Below are 20,935 nucleotides of genomic sequence, written 5' to 3' on the forward strand. Positions count from 1 at the left end.
GAAAGTAAGGTTTCAGTGATTTCATATTTTGCAGTTAAATAACATAATTTGGGCAACAGTCCACTTCGATAGAGTTGAACATAATTGATTAAAAAGCGTAAGCTAAAACTGAAGATGTTATAGATGGAAATTCTATGGAGATTTTACTGTAATAAATGATTTAAAAAAATTCAAATAATTTTGAATACACAATTATATCCCATGTTTCACTGACACTGATAATTACTTAAGACACTCTATGCTATTGTAATTTAACCCAACTAGCAGCTGAACAACACACACAACCTTTTACTCACTTGACCCCCACCCAGTGGGATGGGGGAAAGAATTGGGAAAATAAAGTAGAACTTGTAGGTTGAGATAAAAACTATTTACTAAGACGGAAAAGGGAGAGAGAACAAAAATTGTAATAAGATATATGTAAAACAAGTGATGCACCAAGTAATCGCTCATCACCCACCAAACAATGCCCAGCCAGTCTCCAGCATCTCTCACTCCAGCATCTGCCCCCATGTCCAACTCCCCTCAGTTTTTTTCTCATGATGTCATATGGTATGGAATGTCCCCTTGGCCAGTTTATGTCAGCTGTCCTGGTTCTGTCACCTCCCAACTCCTTGTGCACCCCTAACTCCTTGCTGACCGGGCAGTACGAGAAGCTGAGAAACTGAAATGGCCTTGGCTGTGTACAGCACTTCTCAGCAATAACTAAACCATTGATGTTTTATCAACATAGTTTTTCTCCTCAAGCCAAAATATAGCATCATACCAGACACCATGAAGAAAATCAACTCTGTGTCAGCTGAAACCAGGACAGTTATTTTGCCATCTGATATGACAAAATTGATATCTGGAAATAATCTATAAGATAGATCTCCTAACATCTGCTGTGTGTAGATACTTCAGTGAAACCAAGACTGAGTAATCGAATTCATAACGCAATTAACTTGCGTTTTTTTTTAACATTCTGGAAGACATATTCTGGTATATGTTTTTCTAGCAGGTCTGTTAATATTCTCTGGACCCCAGAGTTCCACCAGTTTATTAAGAATATGAACAATCTATACCCCACCTCTGCCATTTATATCTAACAAGGAATTCATAGAATGGCTTGTGTTAGAAGGCACCTTTAAGATCACTGAGCTCCAGTCCTCCTGCAGTCAGAAGGTTTTTCACCCACTAACTAGATCAGGCTGAATGTACCTGTTTATATATAAATACAAATGTAGTAGGAATGTTTCTACAACAATTTTTATATTTCTAATATTACCCAAGTCTCAGTTAGTTTTCCAACACAGGCAAATCTGAAATGCAAAATAGTAGCCTAGGGATCTTAAATGCAGCTGCTGAAAGCTGACCCTTTACTCTTGCACAGTCAAATATCCTATTGAAATAGAAATTGTAATTTACTTTAGACAGTGTGACCACATGACGCAGTTTACTAGAAGACAACAAGTAGATGATTAAAACTGGAAATGAGGTAGATACTTGTATAGTAAGGGATATTCTGCAAGTTTTTCACATGGATTGTTTCATTTCTGGACTGTGCAACTAACCATTCTTTGGTAAGTTGTGGATTTTGCCTTCTGAGAAGTCAAAGTTCTGATGTGTAGAATCACTATGACCTTTATAGAGATATGTTGCAGCACTGACTGGGAGCAACAATGTTCAGTTGCAGTCGACATCCAGGAGTTCAAAGACCATGTGTGATGCCTTTGATCCTTGTTAACTTTTTTCCACTGATGAGCTGATCTCGTAAAAATACATCTCAGTGTTAGTCTTATATTCAGGAAATCAAAGTACGAATAACACTTTGTGCTGTTTCTTTGTAATTGGAATAGTCAGAATATATATATCAAGGTAGCAAGATGATTCAGAAATAAAAGAAAAATAGTCTAGCAAATCCATCAATTTCAACTTCCTGTTTTTTGTCAATTATAATTAGAATAATAGATAATGAGTCAAGTAGCTTCTCATTCTGAACTTACGTAGCCTGTCTGGCTTTGCATAAGCACACTTGACCTGTCTATTAAAAGATATCATTATAAAGACAGTGAAGTGTGTTCAAAATAACATTTTTATTTATGCTTAAGTCAGGAAGATGCTTAGACATATTCAGTCCAGACAGGGCCATAGATGATATTCAAGACTATAATTTTAATCAGATGCAATATCCAGCCTAAATGTTACGTATTTATGTTAATGGATCTCCATTGTTCAGGAAGAAGGGAACTTAAAGCGAATTTTTATTAAACATCAAACTCCAGCTACTCATTAGAATATAAACTCATAGGAGTCTTCATTTTGCCTCAAATTCTGACTCCTACAGGGTCCATAAAGATTGCATAGGAAATTGCTGAAGAATATGACAGTAAAGTGATATTTTCCCTAGATGCTGTCCCAACTCCCAAAACCATGCCAAAATTTTACTGATATAATTTGTCCACTTTTTTTTTTCCCAGCTCACATAAACTCTTAGCCTCCACAATGTCTGTGGTGAGGTGTTCTGTTATCTACCTCTTCCTTATTTGCTTGTTCTTTAACTTCTCCAGAGAGCTGAAGCACAGCTTCACTTGAATTTTTACAGTCTTCCAACTATATTTACTTCTATATTTCCACTTTTCTCCTTTATTGTAATTTCTTCTTATTATTATCACAAAAACAAAATTTGCTTAGCAGAGATTTCAAAATCATTAGTCTGTGTAGTCTCCTGGTTCCCTTAGCATTTTTTTTTTTTTTTAATGAATAGCATTGATTTTTATTATTCAAACCCCTTGATACCAAGGCAATTTTAATCAGGAAGTTATGTTACACTGACTCCAGTACAACAGTTTCATCCTTGAAATCTTTTAGAATTCTTGGCTGGGTATTAACTGGTCCTGAACACTACTTACTGTTCATTTTGTTAATTTACATGACCATTTCTTTTTTTAAACTGCTGCTTCAATTTGAGACATTCTCTAAAATGTCCTAAATTGTTTCTATAAAGAGGCTGAGTATTCTAATGGATACTATTGATCTCTGAAAGTGACCTCAGGAAAAAAAATCTTTTGTGGTGTTGGGAATCGGTCAAGAAGCACAAAGATCTGAGCTCTTCTGAGATCCCTGGTGAGCTTCCTGATCTCACAGCTTGTAGTGGCTTAAAATTCAGACTCATACTCTAGTGTGACCCACAGTGTGGAAATGAAATTTTGACTATTTAATATAATATATTTATTATAATCCCATTTTGACTATTTCTACCTCCAGAGCCTTTCTTGTCTCCTTCAAGTTGTTACCTCCCTGTCTGTACAGTGGGTTGCATGATCCTAATGCTCAAAGCTGGAATTTCAGCCCACAAGGTTTTTAGTGCTCGTTAACAGAAAAACTTGCTTAGCCAATTCAATGCTGAACTTTAACACTGAAGATCACTCTCCTTTGGAAAGTGATACAGACAATCTCATATAAGCTAAATGACAGAGTGCTTCGTTAAAATGATGTTATCTGTCTTTGGGCATTTTGTGCTAGAAACGGGAAGAAAAAACACCATAGTGTTTTTCTGTATTGTCTGATGCTTAAGTATGCATCTCTGGGAGAGAAGGAGATACGAGTGCTAGGTGAGGGGTTTTGCAAGGGGCACTTAAAATATTATGGCAAAAAAATGCGTACTTTTAATAGGAATTATGGGAAAATCGTGGTCCCAAATTTCAGTTTATAAGTCATTAGAGAAACTCTTTGCTGGGAAATATCATGATCTCTACCATAATAACAAAGATTGATTGTAATGGAAAGATCTAGTTCTTTAAAACACTTCTATGACTGATAATACCAGTTTAAACAAAAACATGCTGCTATACTATCTAATATCGAGCATGTTTGTGATCTGTTAAAATAGGCTGGAAAAAATTGGTGGTTGCTAGCTGGTGGCTAAGACAGAAATTATAGCTTATGCTTCACTGGTCTGCAGAGTATTTTGCTATACTTGGGACTTCCTCTGTGAAATATACTTCTAAAAGAAATACGTTTGGTCAGTTGTCTTCATGGTCCAGACCATGCTTCCAACTTGTAAATTTAATTACATTATGCTAATATCTCATAGAGCAAAAGATCCATACAGCTTAGAATCTTTCTTTTGAGTATGTCCCAACTGTATTTTTTTTTTTTTTTTTGCGTTCTGAAGCACCCACATGATACTCTGTAAAAAAGAGACATTGTGAAGTAAAGAGGTTTTTATGATCCTTCAGATAGGAAACATAAACAAAAGTTTTCATGTAGTGTGTGTTTTGTTTAGTATTGAGAGACTGCAACAAATACTTATTAAAAAAAAATGTAGATATATTTACAGTTGACTATCAACTGATATGGAAAGGAGTTTCAGAACATCTGAAGCATGCCAGTTTTTCCTGTTTCTTGTGGTTTGCTATGCTCAGTCTTTTTCACTTGTCTTCATGTTGTCTTTTTCCTAGGCTAATTTCACTTTTCTTTTTGTGGAGAACTTGAAGACTTATTCTCAGACATGGCTAAGGATGTCTGAAGGTTTTAAAAACCGTGGAAATGTCCTCATGGTCTCACGGCTGCAGGTTGGTGAAATGTGTTATGGCTTTCGACGTTCTAATGAATTGATCTAGGTGAATTGCTATACATGCAAAGCTACCCATCTGTATGGCTGCAGCTTGAAAAAGAATTGAAGAAGAGACATGTTAGCTTCAGTTCGTGAGCCTACAGTACAATACTGACAAACTTCAGAGCTTGTTACTGGGACTTTTCCCATTCTATATATTTGTCTTTTATATATATATATATTTATATATATATATATATACCAGTAAAATGTAGTTTTGCCATATTTTACATGGTAGGCTGTTATGTGAGAGGCTGTTATAAGTGTTAAGGAAGTACCAACCATACCCTGGGGTGTATCAGGCCCAGCACTGCTAGACAGGAGGGAGAAGGTCCTGCTCTACTCTGCACTGTGTAGCCTCTCCTCCAGCACTGGGTGCAAGTTTGGTCACCACAGTACAAAAGGGACATAAACTGTAAGAGAGCACTCAGCTATTTAGATGGAGAAGGGCCAAGAGGGCAAGACGTATGAAGAGCAGCTGAGGTCCGTTGGTTTCCTCAGCCCAGAGCAGAGGAGCTGAGGGGAAGCCTCATGGTGGCTGCAGCTCCTCACAGGGAGCGGAGAGCAGCGCTGGGCTCTGCTCTCTGTGACAGCAACAGGGCCCAAGGGAACGGCATGGAGCTGTTTTAGGGGAGGGCAGCTGGGGGTCAGGGACAGGGTCTAAACCAGAGGGTGGTGGGCATGGCCCCAAGTGCCAGAATTCAAGGAGCGTTGGACAGCACTCTCGGGCGTAGAGTTTGGATTTTGGGTGACGTTGTGTGGTGCTATGAGTTGAACTCAGTGATCCTTGTGGGTCCCATCCAACTCGGAATATTTTGTGCTTATTCTATAAGCAGAATACTGTCATGGCTTCTGTATATATTGGCTGAACTGTTATTAAGTTCAAGTAAGCAATGTTACTAGTAAGCAGGAATGAGACTTGCAAATCCCAGGAAGCTCTTGTAGTGCTAATACATTTTTTCCCCTTAGAACTTGGCAAATGAGATATAGAATTGAAAACAATATAAAAGGAATTCTCTGCTGCCAGTTTTTAAAGATATTTATTTTGCTACTGCCAGTGCTAATAGTTCAGTGCCCCAGAAGTCTTGCAGGAAAAGAAAATAAGTTTCTGTTCCAGTAGTTTTGTAAAAATATTAGAGTGGACTGGCTTAAAATATTTGGAGTAAAATAGGACAGTGAAGTATAGCACTGAGGAGTATGTGTGCTGTAGTTTATTTTAAATGGGTGGAGTTAATCTGATGGGGGGGAAGACTGAAAACATGGAGAAGCTGAGTGACTTCTCCACTGTTACACAGAAAATCTCTGTAAGAGGAGTATTTTCTATTTCTTTAGTGAATATAAACATGACATTATCTACAACTTTTTATTTCAGGAAGCACTGCAAAACAATTTTGTAAAGCACTTTGTGGAAAGTAACCTGGATATTGACCTGGAAAAACTCTTTCAAAAAATGCAAGTATATGGTATGTCTAAGAAAGTGAATGCATTGATTACCCTTATTAGATTTTTAATTTAATATTAGAGCTACATTTAGTTAGACTTAAATATTCTACTGCTTAGATGAAATTAAAATAGCAGGCTTGAAATTCTATTGTTAGTCTCATATATTTCTAAATTTCTTAGTTTCTGTGTTAAATTTGTCCATTGTATAATATTGAAAACTGAAAAAATCTGGTAGTAAATTAGAAGTGGCAAACTGTCATGGGACACTTACAAACATAGGAGCTATATTTATAAGGAGGGAGGGAATATATAATGTCAGTAGCTACAGTTCAATTATTTAGCAGTAAATTTTTTTCAGTAATTTTGAAGAAAATCAATATGCTTTTAATGGAAATAAATCAGATTTGGTATGGTATGTGTTTAATCAATACGAGGAAATGCTGTCTGTATCTCCTCTTAGTAGAGAGAGAATTCCACGTCCTCTCTCTGAGCCCCAGAAAAGCATGAGATATGGTTAATACCACGGAGCAGCAAGGCCAGGCTCAGGTTGCCAGAGTAATCAGGGTCAGACCCAGCCCTTGGATGGCCAAGCAAGACCATAGGGATGGTGGCCAAGCAAAGATAACACCCTACAAGTGGAGACTGGTGCTCAGATCAGCAGGTCCGGTCCATGGTTAGGCCACCATGGGGCTGCCCAGCAGTGTCCCCCTGGGTCAGCCATAGCTGCACCCTTTCAGCCCTGATGCTGAGCTCCTGGCAGCTAGACTTCCAGGTTACTTATTTTTAAACAATTTGATAATTGAAAAAAATAACTGATGTGTTCTGCCATCAGTAAGTCAGTGCATTCCAATGGAACTTGTCACTGGCAGCATTAGAAGGAACAGTCCATACCAAGGAAGAGTCTAATGTCATTTAAGAACAGCTTATAATCAGGAGGACTGAAGAGAAACAAGTGACAGAGAATGCAGTAACAGTGTAACATCATGCACCAAGGAGGGCTGATGTTTCTCAGGAAAGGATAGTAGTAAGGAGGACAGATCAGTGTAGTTTGTCAATGAACATGAGGGTAATTACAAGCTAGACAGTAATCTGTTTCAGTCATTTGTGGAAGGAGGGCTGTGAAGGACTCTTAGATGCTTTTCTGAAGGAGCTGGGTGGCCCATATTGCTGGGAAAAAAAAAAAGCGGGGGGGGGGGGGGGGGGGTTGCAAATTACTAAGTCTGCCCTACTGTTAACAGTTAAATAATTAAGTCTGTATCTTTAAAAATAAAACTAAAAAATTGAGTACCTGAAGTGCAACTTTTATTTGATTTTGGTACCCATCTCTAGGCAGGTGATGGATAAAATCGACCAATGCTCCTGAGAGCTTGTAATGTGAAAGCTGAAATGTGTCCTCAGTCTTTAATTGTACTATTGCTCTAAGCTGGTGCTATTTGTGGTTGGCATGAGCTGAAGTTCTTGGCTTTTCTTTTGCATACATAGCATTTGAGATTTAATTGAAGTTGATGGCCTAAATTTGAAAGCTAGTACTAGCTGCATGCACTAAAAAACATAGCAAGTAGTGTCCATAACTCAGTCCAGAAAGGAAGAGATTTGGGCACAGTATCCTCTGTAGGCTGAAGAAATCAAACTTCTGTTTGCCATCTCAGGTATATTTGCTTAACCACTGTATTGTTGGCTAGTCTGGATCAGGAACTGTTTGCCTATCATTGTGAAACAGGACCACAATAAAATTAAAATACAGGAACAGAAATACAGAACTGGAAAGTTAGAAGCAGGGAAGACAAAGTCTCTTAAACAAGACCTCCTGGAAATATAACTGTCAATGTATTAATTGAGCAACAGATGTATTTGGTTTGTACAGACCTAACACAGGGGACAGTATGACATGTTGTGGGCAAACTATCTTGTTAAGAAGATATCAAGATCTTTTGAGTCATAAGGTACATCTTCACTCTTGCAGACACTTCATCACAGAAGTCTGTGCGGAGATTTCTCAAGCTGTAGCTTTTTAACAGTCAGGGACATTTGACTGTAATAAATGTTTAATAGTCTTGGACTGAAAATACAGAGAATCATTGAAGTAGAATAGCTTATGAAACCAGAACATATTTTAATGTAATACAATTGATAAATTTATCATAAAAATTGAAAAATCAATATAGGTGATAGATGTTACAGGTTTTGTGCCTACGTTAAGCTGATCTTGATGCAGTGTCAGAGCACTCTTCTGCATTTATACTTTGATGTTTCTTTTTACAGATATGTTTACAATGAGATGCCTTCTAATTATGCTCAAATCCAAGGTGCTTGTGTTTGTATGTTTTTACTTCACTGTGACGCTATAAATTTAAGTAATGGGATTAGAAACATATCATTTACCCTGCAACTTCTGTTGGAAAGTTTTGTGTGATGCTGAGTGAATTGATGCAGAATTATTTTTTGCTCTTCTAAACGATTGTGCTAGGAGACTCCTCACAAACTTACACATTTCTAAAACTTTTTTACAGAGTATTGTGTCAGTTTTACTTATCTGGAACAAAGTAAATATTGAAATGCAGATAGTACTAGCTTTCAATTCAAGGCCATTAGGCCATTCTGTGATGTATGTATGCTGTTTCTATGCTGGAGTACAGAAGTTCCTGCAGACTGTGAAATGCAATTTGAGAAACATTTAACTATGCCATACTCCAAGGAAGTAGTAAAGTTGTTATTTTTTTATGCTAAAATATTTAATAGTGTAATTACTGAGATTTTTTTAAAAAACAGTTAAATATTTTATTTCAAATTAAGATCTTAAAAGGATCAGCTGTTTATATATGAATATAGTTATGTATGTATGCACATTTATAAAAATAAATTATAGCTTAACTCTATTACTTGGGATTGATATTTGAAATACTCTGTTCTAATGCCACAAAACAATTAAAACACGTATTTCCTTTTTTGCTCTCCTGAAGGATAGCAATAAGATGTTTGATGCTGTTTCCTCTCAACCTATGAATTTACTCTATCATTGCTTGCTTGTCTTCTGAGTTGTAGACTTCTGATTGTTGTGCTTCTGCTTTGTTGATCTTTATCCTTCTCACTGGTAGTCATGTCTCTTCTTCAGACTACTACACATATCTTTCCACTTACTTGCCTTCCGGTTGTATTTATTTCCTATGCTGCTGCTGAGTAACGCCTACCGTCCAGGTTTTTCTGTCCTCACTGTTACCAAATGAGGTCATTACCCATCCTTTTCAAAGCCTATATGTTCAAACAAGTCTTGAAAAATTTAAGAAGAAATCTTGTTGGGTGCTTTATATCTTATTTTAGATTACCCAAGAAATTCAGTTGCTTCCATTAAATACAGATAAATTTAGATTTATTTCTAGCTCATGCTATCCATTTGGTTGTTCTCGAAAACTAAAAGGTGCAGCGCCATTCTCTAAAAGTAGATGGAGGTCTGAACTTCTTCAAAGGCTCAGCTCTCTTCGAATGCAGGTATTAGTTCTGTAAACATGATAAAAGTGAAAACAGGTTTTATCCAGCTGTTTTTTTTTTTTTTTAAGATGTGGTGCTTGAATCAAAATGTTTGTACCTTACAGAACAAGTTGCTTGAAATATTTCCAGTGTCAAGGAGATAAGAACTAGCCTATACATTCCTAGATTAAAGAGATGGTTCTCAAGTACAGTAAATCTCTTGTATTTGTGGAAATGGTTATGGGAGGATAAGAAAACGTTGTAAGTCCTACATCTTGGAGGACCTTATCTTTTTCTGGAACTTGTTATATATTTATTATTCTGAAATTTAAGGGAAGTGTAGTTGAGGACTTGTAAAAACTGATGCAACATGAACTATACTTCCACAAGTTCAGACTAATATTCTTAAGCTTTTAGAAATCTTCCCTTTTTAATGTAAAAGGTATTTACTCCTATGGGGTGTGAAAGTGAGAACTTACATTTTGTTCTGTTTAATTCTTTACAGCTAAGACAGTCTAATTTGTTTCCTCTTCTTCTCCTAGAAATTATGATGGGCAAGATGCTTAACAGCTCAGCAAGTAGGCAAATTGACCTGTTGTCACAGATCATAGTAAATATCTCTTCTTGTGTATTACTGGATCGTTTCCAGCCCTTTGAGTCTGTTGATAAATTGGAGGAGAAAGCTCATGAACTCATGCAGCAAAACAATTTTTTGGCTAGTAAGTATTGTATTTAAAATGCATGTTGACAAAAAACATTAGAATTTAGTTGTTGTCTGTTACACATCTAGTTCTTGAACCAGCACCTCAGAGAAATAAATATGTTCATCCAGAGCAAATTAATTTCTAAGCAGTTGATGTTATTTCTCTTCCACCTTGGTTTTACATGCTTTCTCTATGCTTTCTCTGCATTTTGTCTTTATGGCCAATAATTAGTTAATTGTAAAGAGTTTAAATGACAAGCATTTCTTGCTGCACACATATTCTCTGTTTGCCTAAATAGTCTTAAGTTGCATATAGCCTTTCTAGATTAGAGGGAAAGGTAATGTCTCCTTTTAAGTCAGTATAAGCTGTGCCATACTTTTTCTCCTGTTGGGTTTATTTATTGCCTCACTAGACCCCTTTAAGTATAAAACGAGTCATGTCAAAGCAGTTACAGAGAATGAAACGTGAAAATTCAGTATATGAATGAATTAAGTGGGAGATGAGGAATGAGTTCTATGTAACAAAGCATGAAGGTATGAGTATAAACAGTTTTGCTGAGGTTTTTACTCATAGTTACTAGATATATAATTGAGAAAGATAAAAGAGAACCTTAATTCTATATCTTAATTCTAAAGCTTTCCTCTGAATTGTATCTGTTCCTATACATGCGTACTACTCTGCCCTTGTGAGGGCTCATCTGGAGTACTGTGTTGAGGCTTGAGGCCTCCAGCACAGGAAGGATGCAGAGCTTTTGGAGTTAGCCTACAAGAGAGCTAAGAAGATGATAAGAGGACTGGAGCACCTCCTATGAAGACAAGCTGAGAAAGATGGGCTTGTTCAGCCTGGGGAAAATTCAGTATAGAATCCTATGGTTGCTCAGTCACTCATATTGTACTCATGCTTGCAGTGTGTGGAATTGAAACCTTAGATCAGTATAAAAATCAAGAGGCCATACCATAGGAGAAATAGAATTTCTCAATGAATCTTCATAGGGAATGAAATTGTCTAGCCCTTCAAAGGAAGAATCCAACATCTTAGCCCACAGAAAATGAAACTGTCATGTTGTAGGTCCATTTTGCTTCCACTTAAATAAGGGAGGATCATATAGAAAAGTAACCTGACATAAGCCTCATGTTTTTGTGGTATCATGGCCTCATGCATGCTTTAAGAGAACATGGAAGATGGCTTTTTAAGGGATCTAATGTGCCCATTGCACAACTATTCTCAGTTATAGGCATATATTACTTTCTGTTGTAAGATGAGAAACTGATGTTGAATTTACCTTGCTTTCTTTGTAACCTTTGAAGTTTTAATAGGCTTATCAGATGTCTTAGAAAATTAAATGATTGCTTAAATGGGAAAATGAGTTTGAAAAAAAAATATTTCCAGTAGAGTAAAATAAAACATAATTTTTATTTCTGAGAGTCAAGGGATCAGAGAGATATCTCTCCTTTCCTAAAGAAAGTCAACTTTTCACATTCATCAGGAAAAACTGAAATATCTGTCATCTAGAACAGCAACAAAAAAAAGCCGAGTACTTGACTTAACTTTTCCAGCTACAGATAAAACTTTTCTCCATGCTTTTTATTCTGCTGGAGAAGATAAACATGCAAATTCTTCTGTGCTAAAGCAGAAGTGAAGTAACTGACTCAGAAATTAAAAAATCAGAATGGATTGATACTGTTTTCCTTGTCTCCCATTTTCAAGGATGTTTATCCTTTGGACAAATTTTGTAACTGATTTCTTTTATGAAATGGGAGTTGGTCTTCAAGAATGGGTTCTATATGGATATAAAAAGGATAGACTACAGTTCAGAAAAGCAAATCACAGTAATTTTCTTATGTAAAACAGTTATTTCAAGCCCATTTATTGTGTGAATAAATATGGATGTGAAAAAATGTAGGACTGTATGAAACCCACCATTCTTGAGTGGAGGTCGGGAGATGTTAAAAGACCAGGAGTTAGCTATGTAAATAATACGCCATTTAGGCTTGAGTATGAAGTGCTTTTTCTTCTTGTCAGGTATCATCTTCAGTGCATCCAAGAACAAGACAGCAGATTCCAGCGATCTCCATACGCAGCACATTTCATATACAATTAGAACCAGCATTCTCTATAGCATGAGAACGGATTTGATTAAAAACCCAGCATGGAAATCTCACCCCCAGAAGCTGCCATCTGATGGGTTTAAATACAATCATATCTTTATTCCTCTTCAAGACATGATTGAAAGGGCAATAATTTCAGCACAGACTGGGTTAGATATCTCAGAGCCAGCAATTCAGGTGCAAGCCATGCCTTATCCTTGTCATACCAGTGATCTGTAAGTAAACTTTGTTCTTAATTCAATTATATAACTGGGCTAACACTAGAGAACTTAGCGAGCTAGTAGATCTTTGTAGTGATTAAATACTAATCCTAATACAGAACTGAACCAGTATGTTCAGTACCAGTGTTGCAAACGTTAAGAGATGGGACCACAACACATAATGCCAAATGATCCCTTCCAAAGTATTTGCATCTATACTATATAATAGTCTGCTGGACAGAAACTCTGTCAACGTGTTGTGTGATCAGCTTATACTCTTCAGGGGAGAACACATTCCATTATCAATTGCCCTGTTTGCAAATTTAGAATTGACTCACAATATAAGTGTGATGAAATATGGTGCAAAGTTAGTATAAGCAAAAGAAAAATTGGAGAGTTGTTCTTAGTAAAATCATCATAACATCCTAAGTATTAGAAATTATAGTTGGTGATGAGACATTTTTCAGTGGAGTAAAAATTGGCTGTCTCATGTTGTTGCTTAATGCACGTATTTGAGTACTATTTGATTATGAGTGGAGCCTCATCACCTAAAGAAAGATTACATTAGTTCTGTTGTTGTCACAGGTAGATATAAATTTATACTAATACATATACTTAGCTTGTTGCATGAAATACAACTGAATTAAACTGAATAAGAATATTTCTAATTGCTCATGTCGGATCTTATTTTATGCATAATGAGAGAATAGTTGCAGTAATACACAATGTTACAAAATCTTTTATCTCTGGGGGCTAACAATTCTGCATATATATTCTTTCATAGATTTTTGAACAATATAGGGTTTTTTTTCCCACTTATGATGATGTTAACATGGATGGTTTCTGTTGCTAGTATGGTTCGCAAGCTGGTTTATGAAAGAGAAATTCATCTCGAAGAGGTAAGGGAGAGCTAAGACTCTGAAAATAAAACGTAAAGTATACTGAGATACAAAAGATTAAACATTTAGGTACATTTGTGTACTCATAAATCTAGCTGTTCTAGTTTTTCCTTGTTTTTATTCTGGGTAGAAACTTCAGGTTCTAGCTGCTGCTCTGAGTTTGAGTGTCAGTCACCTTAGTTTGCAAATATTTTCAATGGGACAAAACACAACGAACAAAAGATCCATAAAATTTGAAGGTGGAAACTTGAAGTGAGATCTTGTGATTGATATTGGTATAATTTTGTATAATGGATTGATATTGTGATTGATTATTGATATAAATGGTTGATATTTTGGTTTCTTTTTCATGCTTAGCCATTCTTGGTCTAGTATAATAAACCTGCATGTATTAAATTAAAAACTTGCTATGTACTATGTAATTGTCAGAAATATGAAGGAGGATGACAAAGTGAGACAGAACTATTTGCGTAGACCAAGAATTAGTCTCAGCAGGTGATAAGCATATTGACAGACAGAGGCTTTTATGGTAAATTTTATATAGAGATTTTTTTTTTTAAGAATTGTACTGATCTTTATTCTTCTCAGTTGTCTCCTTTCAATTTGGGAAATTATTTAATTTCTCTAATCTTTGATTTGTTGGTGGATTTTGGAATGCTTTACAGTATTATCTCAACTTTGTGAAGTTCATTTTGATCATTTTATAAAAAATGCTTCTGCAGTAGTATTATCTTGTTTTTAAAAGCATTTTCTAGAAACAGAGGGATGAAATTTAATAGCTGGCTAAAATATTTCTGTACATAAAGGTTTTCAGAAGTACCCATGTTTTACTTTTAGTTCAACAATAGACTGGGGAAAAAATGTTTATACCCACAGCACTGTATTTGTGGTGCTTTTTAGAGTGCCTAAAGGCAAATTTCTCACTGGAATACCCAGTAATCTGACATCTAGACTTGCAAACCCATGCAAAAATGTGTGTTGTGCCTGGGATTCTTTACGCTCCTACGTGATAAGCTCAGAACGGAGCATTGGGTCCACGAGAGAGCAGCAGAAGGGGTAACACAGGGAAAGGAGACAAGTGATATGAAGATAAGATGACACGCTTTGATGAACTGATAGTATATTGGTGGTGATTTGTTTTGCTTAAAAACCAAAATGTGTGCTGTTCTAACTTCAGACCCCTCTGCTGTATTATCTTGCAGTATATGAAGACAATGGGCGTACATCCAGCCATTCACTTCTTTGCTTGGTTTCTAGAGAATGTAATTGTGCTCACAATAAGCAGCTGTGCACTGGCTGTCATTTTAAAAGCAAGTGGTATCTTTACTTATAGCAATGGTTTCCTCATCTTCCTTTTTCTCCTGGATTTTGGAGTGACAGTTATTATGTTAAGCTATTTTTTGGGAGTTTTTTTTAGCAGTGCCAATACTGCAGCTCTGTGTGCCAGCCTTGTGTATATGATCAGTTTTTTACCCTACATAGTTTTGTTGGTCTTGCAGAACCAGTTGAGTTTTACCAAGCAGATTATAATGGTAAGTATTTCTTTTCTTTCTCTATTTTTTTCTTTTTTCTTTATATGTGGATTAACTTAATTCCAAAACTTTAGACTATAATTTACTTATTTTATCCCATGTTTTTGTTTGCTTTTACGTTTCACTGGAAATAAGTCACTCTTTTCTTGATAGCCAGTTGAGCAAATCTTTTGATTGTAGAAAGGAATAAAAAATAAATTTTCAGGGAAATTTTGCAAACGTGCAGAAGTATAAAGAAAGATTCTTCATGTGCATAATATCTCTAAATACTTTGTCTTCAAAATATTTGTACTATTATTACTGCTTAGTTCTACAATGGTTTTATATGAGCAGTGTATCTTAAAAAGTATGTCCAATTAATCTAATTTTTGCCTGGAAAAACTTGAGCAAATTATTGTCATGGCTGTTTCCTCTTGCAGTGTCTCCTGTTTATGCCAAATTTGATAAATGTACCAAATTTTTTAGATGCATTTTTTTTCTGAAAAAGATTTAGAATTAAGGTGGTCTGTTTTCCTTTTGGTGAAAAATACGGTGGGTTGCAACTGCTGTAACCCCAGAAGCAGAAGCAATTAGGTGACTAATTAATGCAATTACCTACTGTGAGATAGAACAATTCATCTTAAGTGTTGAGGCATTTCACATTTGTTCTGTGAGCGCTCTTAGCATAAACCATTTGCACAGACTCAGGTTGCTTAATGCCAGTAAGCAGTAGATGTACTGTGCATCTTTATCTACCACAGATCATAACAGGGATTTCAATGTTAATAGAACAACTATATTTTATATGTAAATGTTGCTAGTCATCGCTTAAAAGATGAATGTAGAAATCCAGCCCTCTTGCTGTTGAATCACAATCATCCCAATCTCATTGTTTTTGCAGGAATGTGATTTTTCTATTGAGAGCAGCTGAGGATTAGATCAGGAATTTGTCTAATGGTTTTCTTGTTAATACAGTTGAAGATACATTTCCTTGCCACTGCTTCATATCTATGTCCTTTCTTGTTTTTTGTATGCTATCAACATACAAAATGCCTTTGTACTGTCTTAAAGTACGATATCCCAAGTTGGACATCAAATATCAACATAAAATGGAAACTGTATTTCACACTTTATGTCTTTGTTCCTTTAAAAGATATACACATGAAATCACATTAAGATGATGGAACACTTCACAATATGTTAAAAATGGAAAGTGTTTTTCTGCTTGGTACTTTCTGTTTCAATTGGTTAGATAAAATATATCAACTCTTTGCATAAATGTAAGTGCAAATGCAAGACTGCAGTATTCAAGCATAAAATGGCACAAAGAATTTCTTGTTATTTTGTCATTTTCTCTCCTACGGGGAGAGAAAAGTAGACATCAGATAACTTGCACAGTTTAAAATCACTGTTATTGCAAAATAACTCATACGCTGCAATTGCTGACAATCATGCAGCAACATGTGAAAAATGGGATGGAATTTAAAGAGAGGGAAGAGGCCATCAAGTGGGATGCTAGAAATTTGGGAATATAAGAGGCAGGGGCTCAGTTAATGGGAATTAGTATGCAGTCCATGCCACTGATGATTTTTTTTTTTAAGTAGCAACCCATGCCATAGTTGGCATAGTTGTCAGATAGCTGGCAGGATGAGTGTCTTTTGTGTTAACTGTTACAGAAACCTTATTTAATTGATCTGTTTTAAAACAGGAGATAAAATGAACTTTAATCTCACTTTCAAACTATAGAATGTTATCTTTGAACGATGCTTACTAATTTTTTTAATGCTTTGAATCTTCCCATCAGTCTTCACAAAGTTGTCAGTGTTTTTACATTGACGATCAATCTTACTTTCATTTTATATTGCATCACTGAACTCAGTAATTTTCCATTTTTTACTTTTCTCATACTACATATTTAATTTATGTTGCTTCTTGGAAGTTATTTCCCTCAGAAGAATGCTATCTCAGCAGATAGTACCCTGTGCACATGTTCCTGCTATCCTTGTCTCTTGCTGAATTCTGACCTTACAAAAATGCATAGAACCACCGTTCTTACTGCAGAAAGTATTTTGCTTTGCATGCTGTTATATATTTTCAGTATGTGGTGGACTTGTGGTGGTCTAAAACTTGCAATAAAATTAACTATTCTTTCCATTATTGATAACTAGGTCAGTGAAGCTCTTTAAGGTGGTGCAAATACCACTCAGGTATGTTGAGGAGTAGTGTTAAAATGTAAAAGGAAATAATGACCACTAGTCTATTTGAAACAGAGGCCTATTTATTTTCTGCTTGCTTTTAGTTTCATGAGTTTCATAGCAGTTGTAAATGAATTATTTGATGCTCATATCCTATTTCTCCTCTGGTGTTGTAGTGTCTTCTCTCTACAACGGCCTTTGGGCAAGGAGTGTTTTTCATTACATTCTTTGAGGGCCAAGAAATAGGTAAGCTCTCAAGTTTAAAAAAGAAAGAAAGAAAAAAGGTTATTATTCTTTAAAAAAAAAATTAGAGTTGGAAATGTTTTTTTTTTTTCTAAAAAAAAAAAAAAGGCCTTTAATCATGAGTAAACAGGGTATCTCATAGTGGAAGAGAAAAGCCTTTTAACACCTCCTGAAAATCAAATTAAGCTTGTGCCACTTCCTATCAGTAAATTAAAGTGGGTTTAGAACTACAATACAGATGATCGGGAATCCTCATAGATGTCAGTAACATCTCTAACGCTTGTTGTCTAGTGAGGATTTCTATACAGATTTTTTCGAGGTAGATGTGTGTGGGTTTATATGTGTACTTGTGTATAACATAGTAGAGGCTGATGAAAACAATATGGTACAGGTCTAGGAGAGTCTAAGTTATTCACTCTCAATGTAATGCTAACATAAATGCTTAACCTCTGTGCACCAGAAAGTAGGAGAAAATTGCCTTTGGTTTGTAAAATATTCTGTACTTTTCACCTTTGTAACCTTATTTGTACTCAACCCAAGTATCAGCCTGCCTGTCTCTATGAGCTTGGAGACAGGCAGTGAAATTTTCCCTGAAAACTATTGTGCAGGTGCAGAAATGCATGAGAACACTGTATTGTGTTTACGTGAACCCTTCTGTCCCTAAGCCAATTGTTGCCTCTGTTGATACTGAAATTGGAGAAGTGTTTGGGACCTTGAGAAATATCTACAATGGCTTTTTATATATTTAAGTATAGAAAATAATGTAATCTCAATTTTGTTACTAGTCGAGTGGATTGATACTAATAATATATATTTCAAACTACTAAATATTGGAAAAATGTCATAATTATACAAAGGTTGATGAGTGGAAGTTTCTTGCAGAAGATACCGAAGTTCTCTACTGGACACTTCATCAAAATGATTCCTCTTTACTGAAGAAAAGGCAAAATGTACTTGTGAAAAACTTCTCTTCTTTAGAATAGTAGAAAAAGATTGCAAAACCAGTATTGTGACCCCCTGTGCTGCAAACAAAGTAGCATTTTCCTTTTTTTTTTTTTTTTAAGAAGAAAAATACAATGGTACTATTTGTTTACTTCTATTTTACTTTTCCTTTTACAAATATAATAACTTTCCGTGGTGCTAGTGTTTTCCACCTTCTTTCTTCTTTTCATGTCTTTGCAATTGAACACTTTTATGAAGCAATTATTCAGCATGCTTGTAGTTTCAGTTTAATTCTAAATACACTCAGTGCATTCAAATACTTCTTAGTTAAATTTAGTTTTCAGATTTAGCATTGTAGAAATCTTTGTGTAAACCATTACTTGTAATATCATTAATTTATGCTAAAACCTGATTTATTGAAGAAGTCAGCACCTCATTTTGTCAGTCATAATTCTTTTTCTTTTGCTAAATTAAAGGCCATCTAAATCTCCATAAATAGCCTTTCTACAGCAACTTCTCTGTATTTTCTCAGTAGCAGTGTCACCTGCTGTTCTAAACAGAGGCTTGAGAGGCATAGCAATTCATTTCTGTTCAATGGGATTACTGTTATTACGTACTTTTTATTCTGTCAGTGCTTAAATACCCAGAAGTGTATGTTTTTGATGTTTGTGATCCATAATTCTGTAATTATTTAGCTTTGACCTTTTAAAAATTATTGCTGTTACTTTACTACCAGGAATTCAGTGGAATAACATGTACCAGCCAATGGTGCAAGGAGGATACATGACCTTTGGATGTACCTGCTGGATGATGTTCTTCGACTCCATTTTGTATTCTATAGGTGGCTGGTATTTCAGCAATATTATTCTAGGTAAGAATTCTTATTAAATATTTTTTTAGCATCTGTAGGTGCAATTACTGAATTGAATTGACGGAGATGGCTTTCTTCATTGTACGCAATTAAAAAAAAACATGTATTTTGTCTGAGTAAGGCTTTTATGAGCCAAAACAGCCTGATTGCATTTAGGAACTGTTAAGAAAGACTTTCTTCTCAATAAGTATTGAATAGGACTGAAAAAAATGACTAGATTTTGTAGTCAAATGTGAAATCAGCCTTGTTTATAAGGATGACAAATATAGAATTATTAAGGTTGGAAAAGACCTCTAAGATCATCTCTTCCAACTGTCCAGCTACCACCAATATTACCCGCTAAACCATGTCCCAAACTACTATGTCTGCTTGTTCCTTAAATGCCTCAAGGAATGGTGACGCCTCCACTTCCCTGAGCAACCTGTTCCAGTGTCTCACCGCTCTTTCTCAGAGAAGATTCTTCCTAATACACAACCTGATGATTCATAGAATCATGGAATGGCTTGAGTTGAATGGGACCTTAAAGACCGTCTAGTTTAAACCTCCCTCCCTCAGGATCCTGTCCAAACTGGTCTTGAACACCATGGAGCATCCACAGCTTTTCTTCTCCAGTCTGAGCAACCCCAGTTCTCGTAGCCTTTCTTCTTAGAAGAGGTGTTCCAGCCCTATAATGCCTTGCTAGATGCTTGAAGTTTCTTCACTCTGATATCTGTGTGTCAGATTTCCTCCTAGATACTTTGTAATTGTTTGGTGAAAAGGAAAAATTTGTCTTGATAGATAGATGTGTCTCGAATGTACACCCAAATTTTACAGATTTTAACTTAAATTGATAACTGCTATTCAGGATCAATGAAATGCAGCTCCAGAGAGTGTATTGTGTGATTTTTAAGCTAAACTTGGAAGGACCAGGCAGTGTCAAAGTTTAATTTGTGTGGAAGGCCATGCTTTCGCCTGGCCTGTTTGAGTAACTACATGTCTTTTATCTTGTCTAATTTGTTTAAATTGTGCATGTAGTGATGGAAAAATAATGATTAGTGCAAGGGATTATCATTAAAATAATGGAACTGTTTACAATAGCAGGCAATTTGGTGTGTTTTCCCTTCTTTCTAATATATAAGATTAACTGGTTATGTATACATATTGCAAATCTCTTAATTCTCACACACTTTAGACCTGCTTTGGAGATAGGGTAATGCACAGTGTTTCTGAGATGTCATAATTTTATGGCAGGATTGGGTATTATGGCCAAGTGACTTTTTTCCACTTTTGTTAAATTCCACTTGTCAAATTCAGCTAAGAGTTACTTAAATGGTATAACAAGCTCTTTTTATGTAATGATAGACTATTGCTAGCCCACATACAAATGTTAAAAAAAAAAAAAAGAAAAACCAAACTGAATTTTGCAACTCATTCTTCTATACTATTTCATGTAGGAAAAAATGCACTAAGGAACTGTTGGTACTTTCCCTTTACTGTTTCCTATTGGAAGAACCTGTGTGGTTTAGAGAGGATGAGAAAACATTATCTGGATTCTGATGTGTTTTTCTTCAATGAGAACTTCAAAGAGAAAGGTTTGTAGTCATGACAGAATTTTAGTAAATACTCTTCCGAATTGTTTATTGATTTTGATCAATGTGCATTTATATTGCTTGGTCCTATACCTTACACTTTTAGAACTTATACCTTTCTCTTTTCCATAACATAGTGTGTACTGTTCAATATATACTGTTAATTGTGCTATCACTTATAATACTTGA

General features: G+C 35.6%; 1 protein-coding gene across 1 annotated transcript in view; it reads left to right on the plus strand.

Annotated features, from left to right (window-relative positions):
- Positions 1-20,935, plus strand: part of ABCA13 (ATP-binding cassette, sub-family A (ABC1), member 13) — a 184,527-nt gene that overhangs the window by 56,696 nt on the left and 106,896 nt on the right. The window contains 9 exon segments of the mRNA XM_040696008.1: positions 4,443-4,556; positions 5,970-6,060; positions 10,048-10,224; positions 12,232-12,532; positions 13,302-13,416; positions 14,619-14,948; positions 17,299-17,368; positions 19,044-19,178; positions 20,612-20,749. Of these exon segments, the coding sequence (XP_040551942.1) occupies positions 4,443-4,556; positions 5,970-6,060; positions 10,048-10,224; positions 12,232-12,532; positions 13,302-13,416; positions 14,619-14,948; positions 17,299-17,368; positions 19,044-19,178; positions 20,612-20,749 (1,471 nt within the window).

The sequence above is a fragment of the Gallus gallus genome, chromosome 2 (assembly GCF_016699485.2).
Source record: "Gallus gallus isolate bGalGal1 chromosome 2, bGalGal1.mat.broiler.GRCg7b, whole genome shotgun sequence".
Taxonomy (NCBI): Eukaryota; Metazoa; Chordata; class Aves; order Galliformes; family Phasianidae; genus Gallus; species Gallus gallus.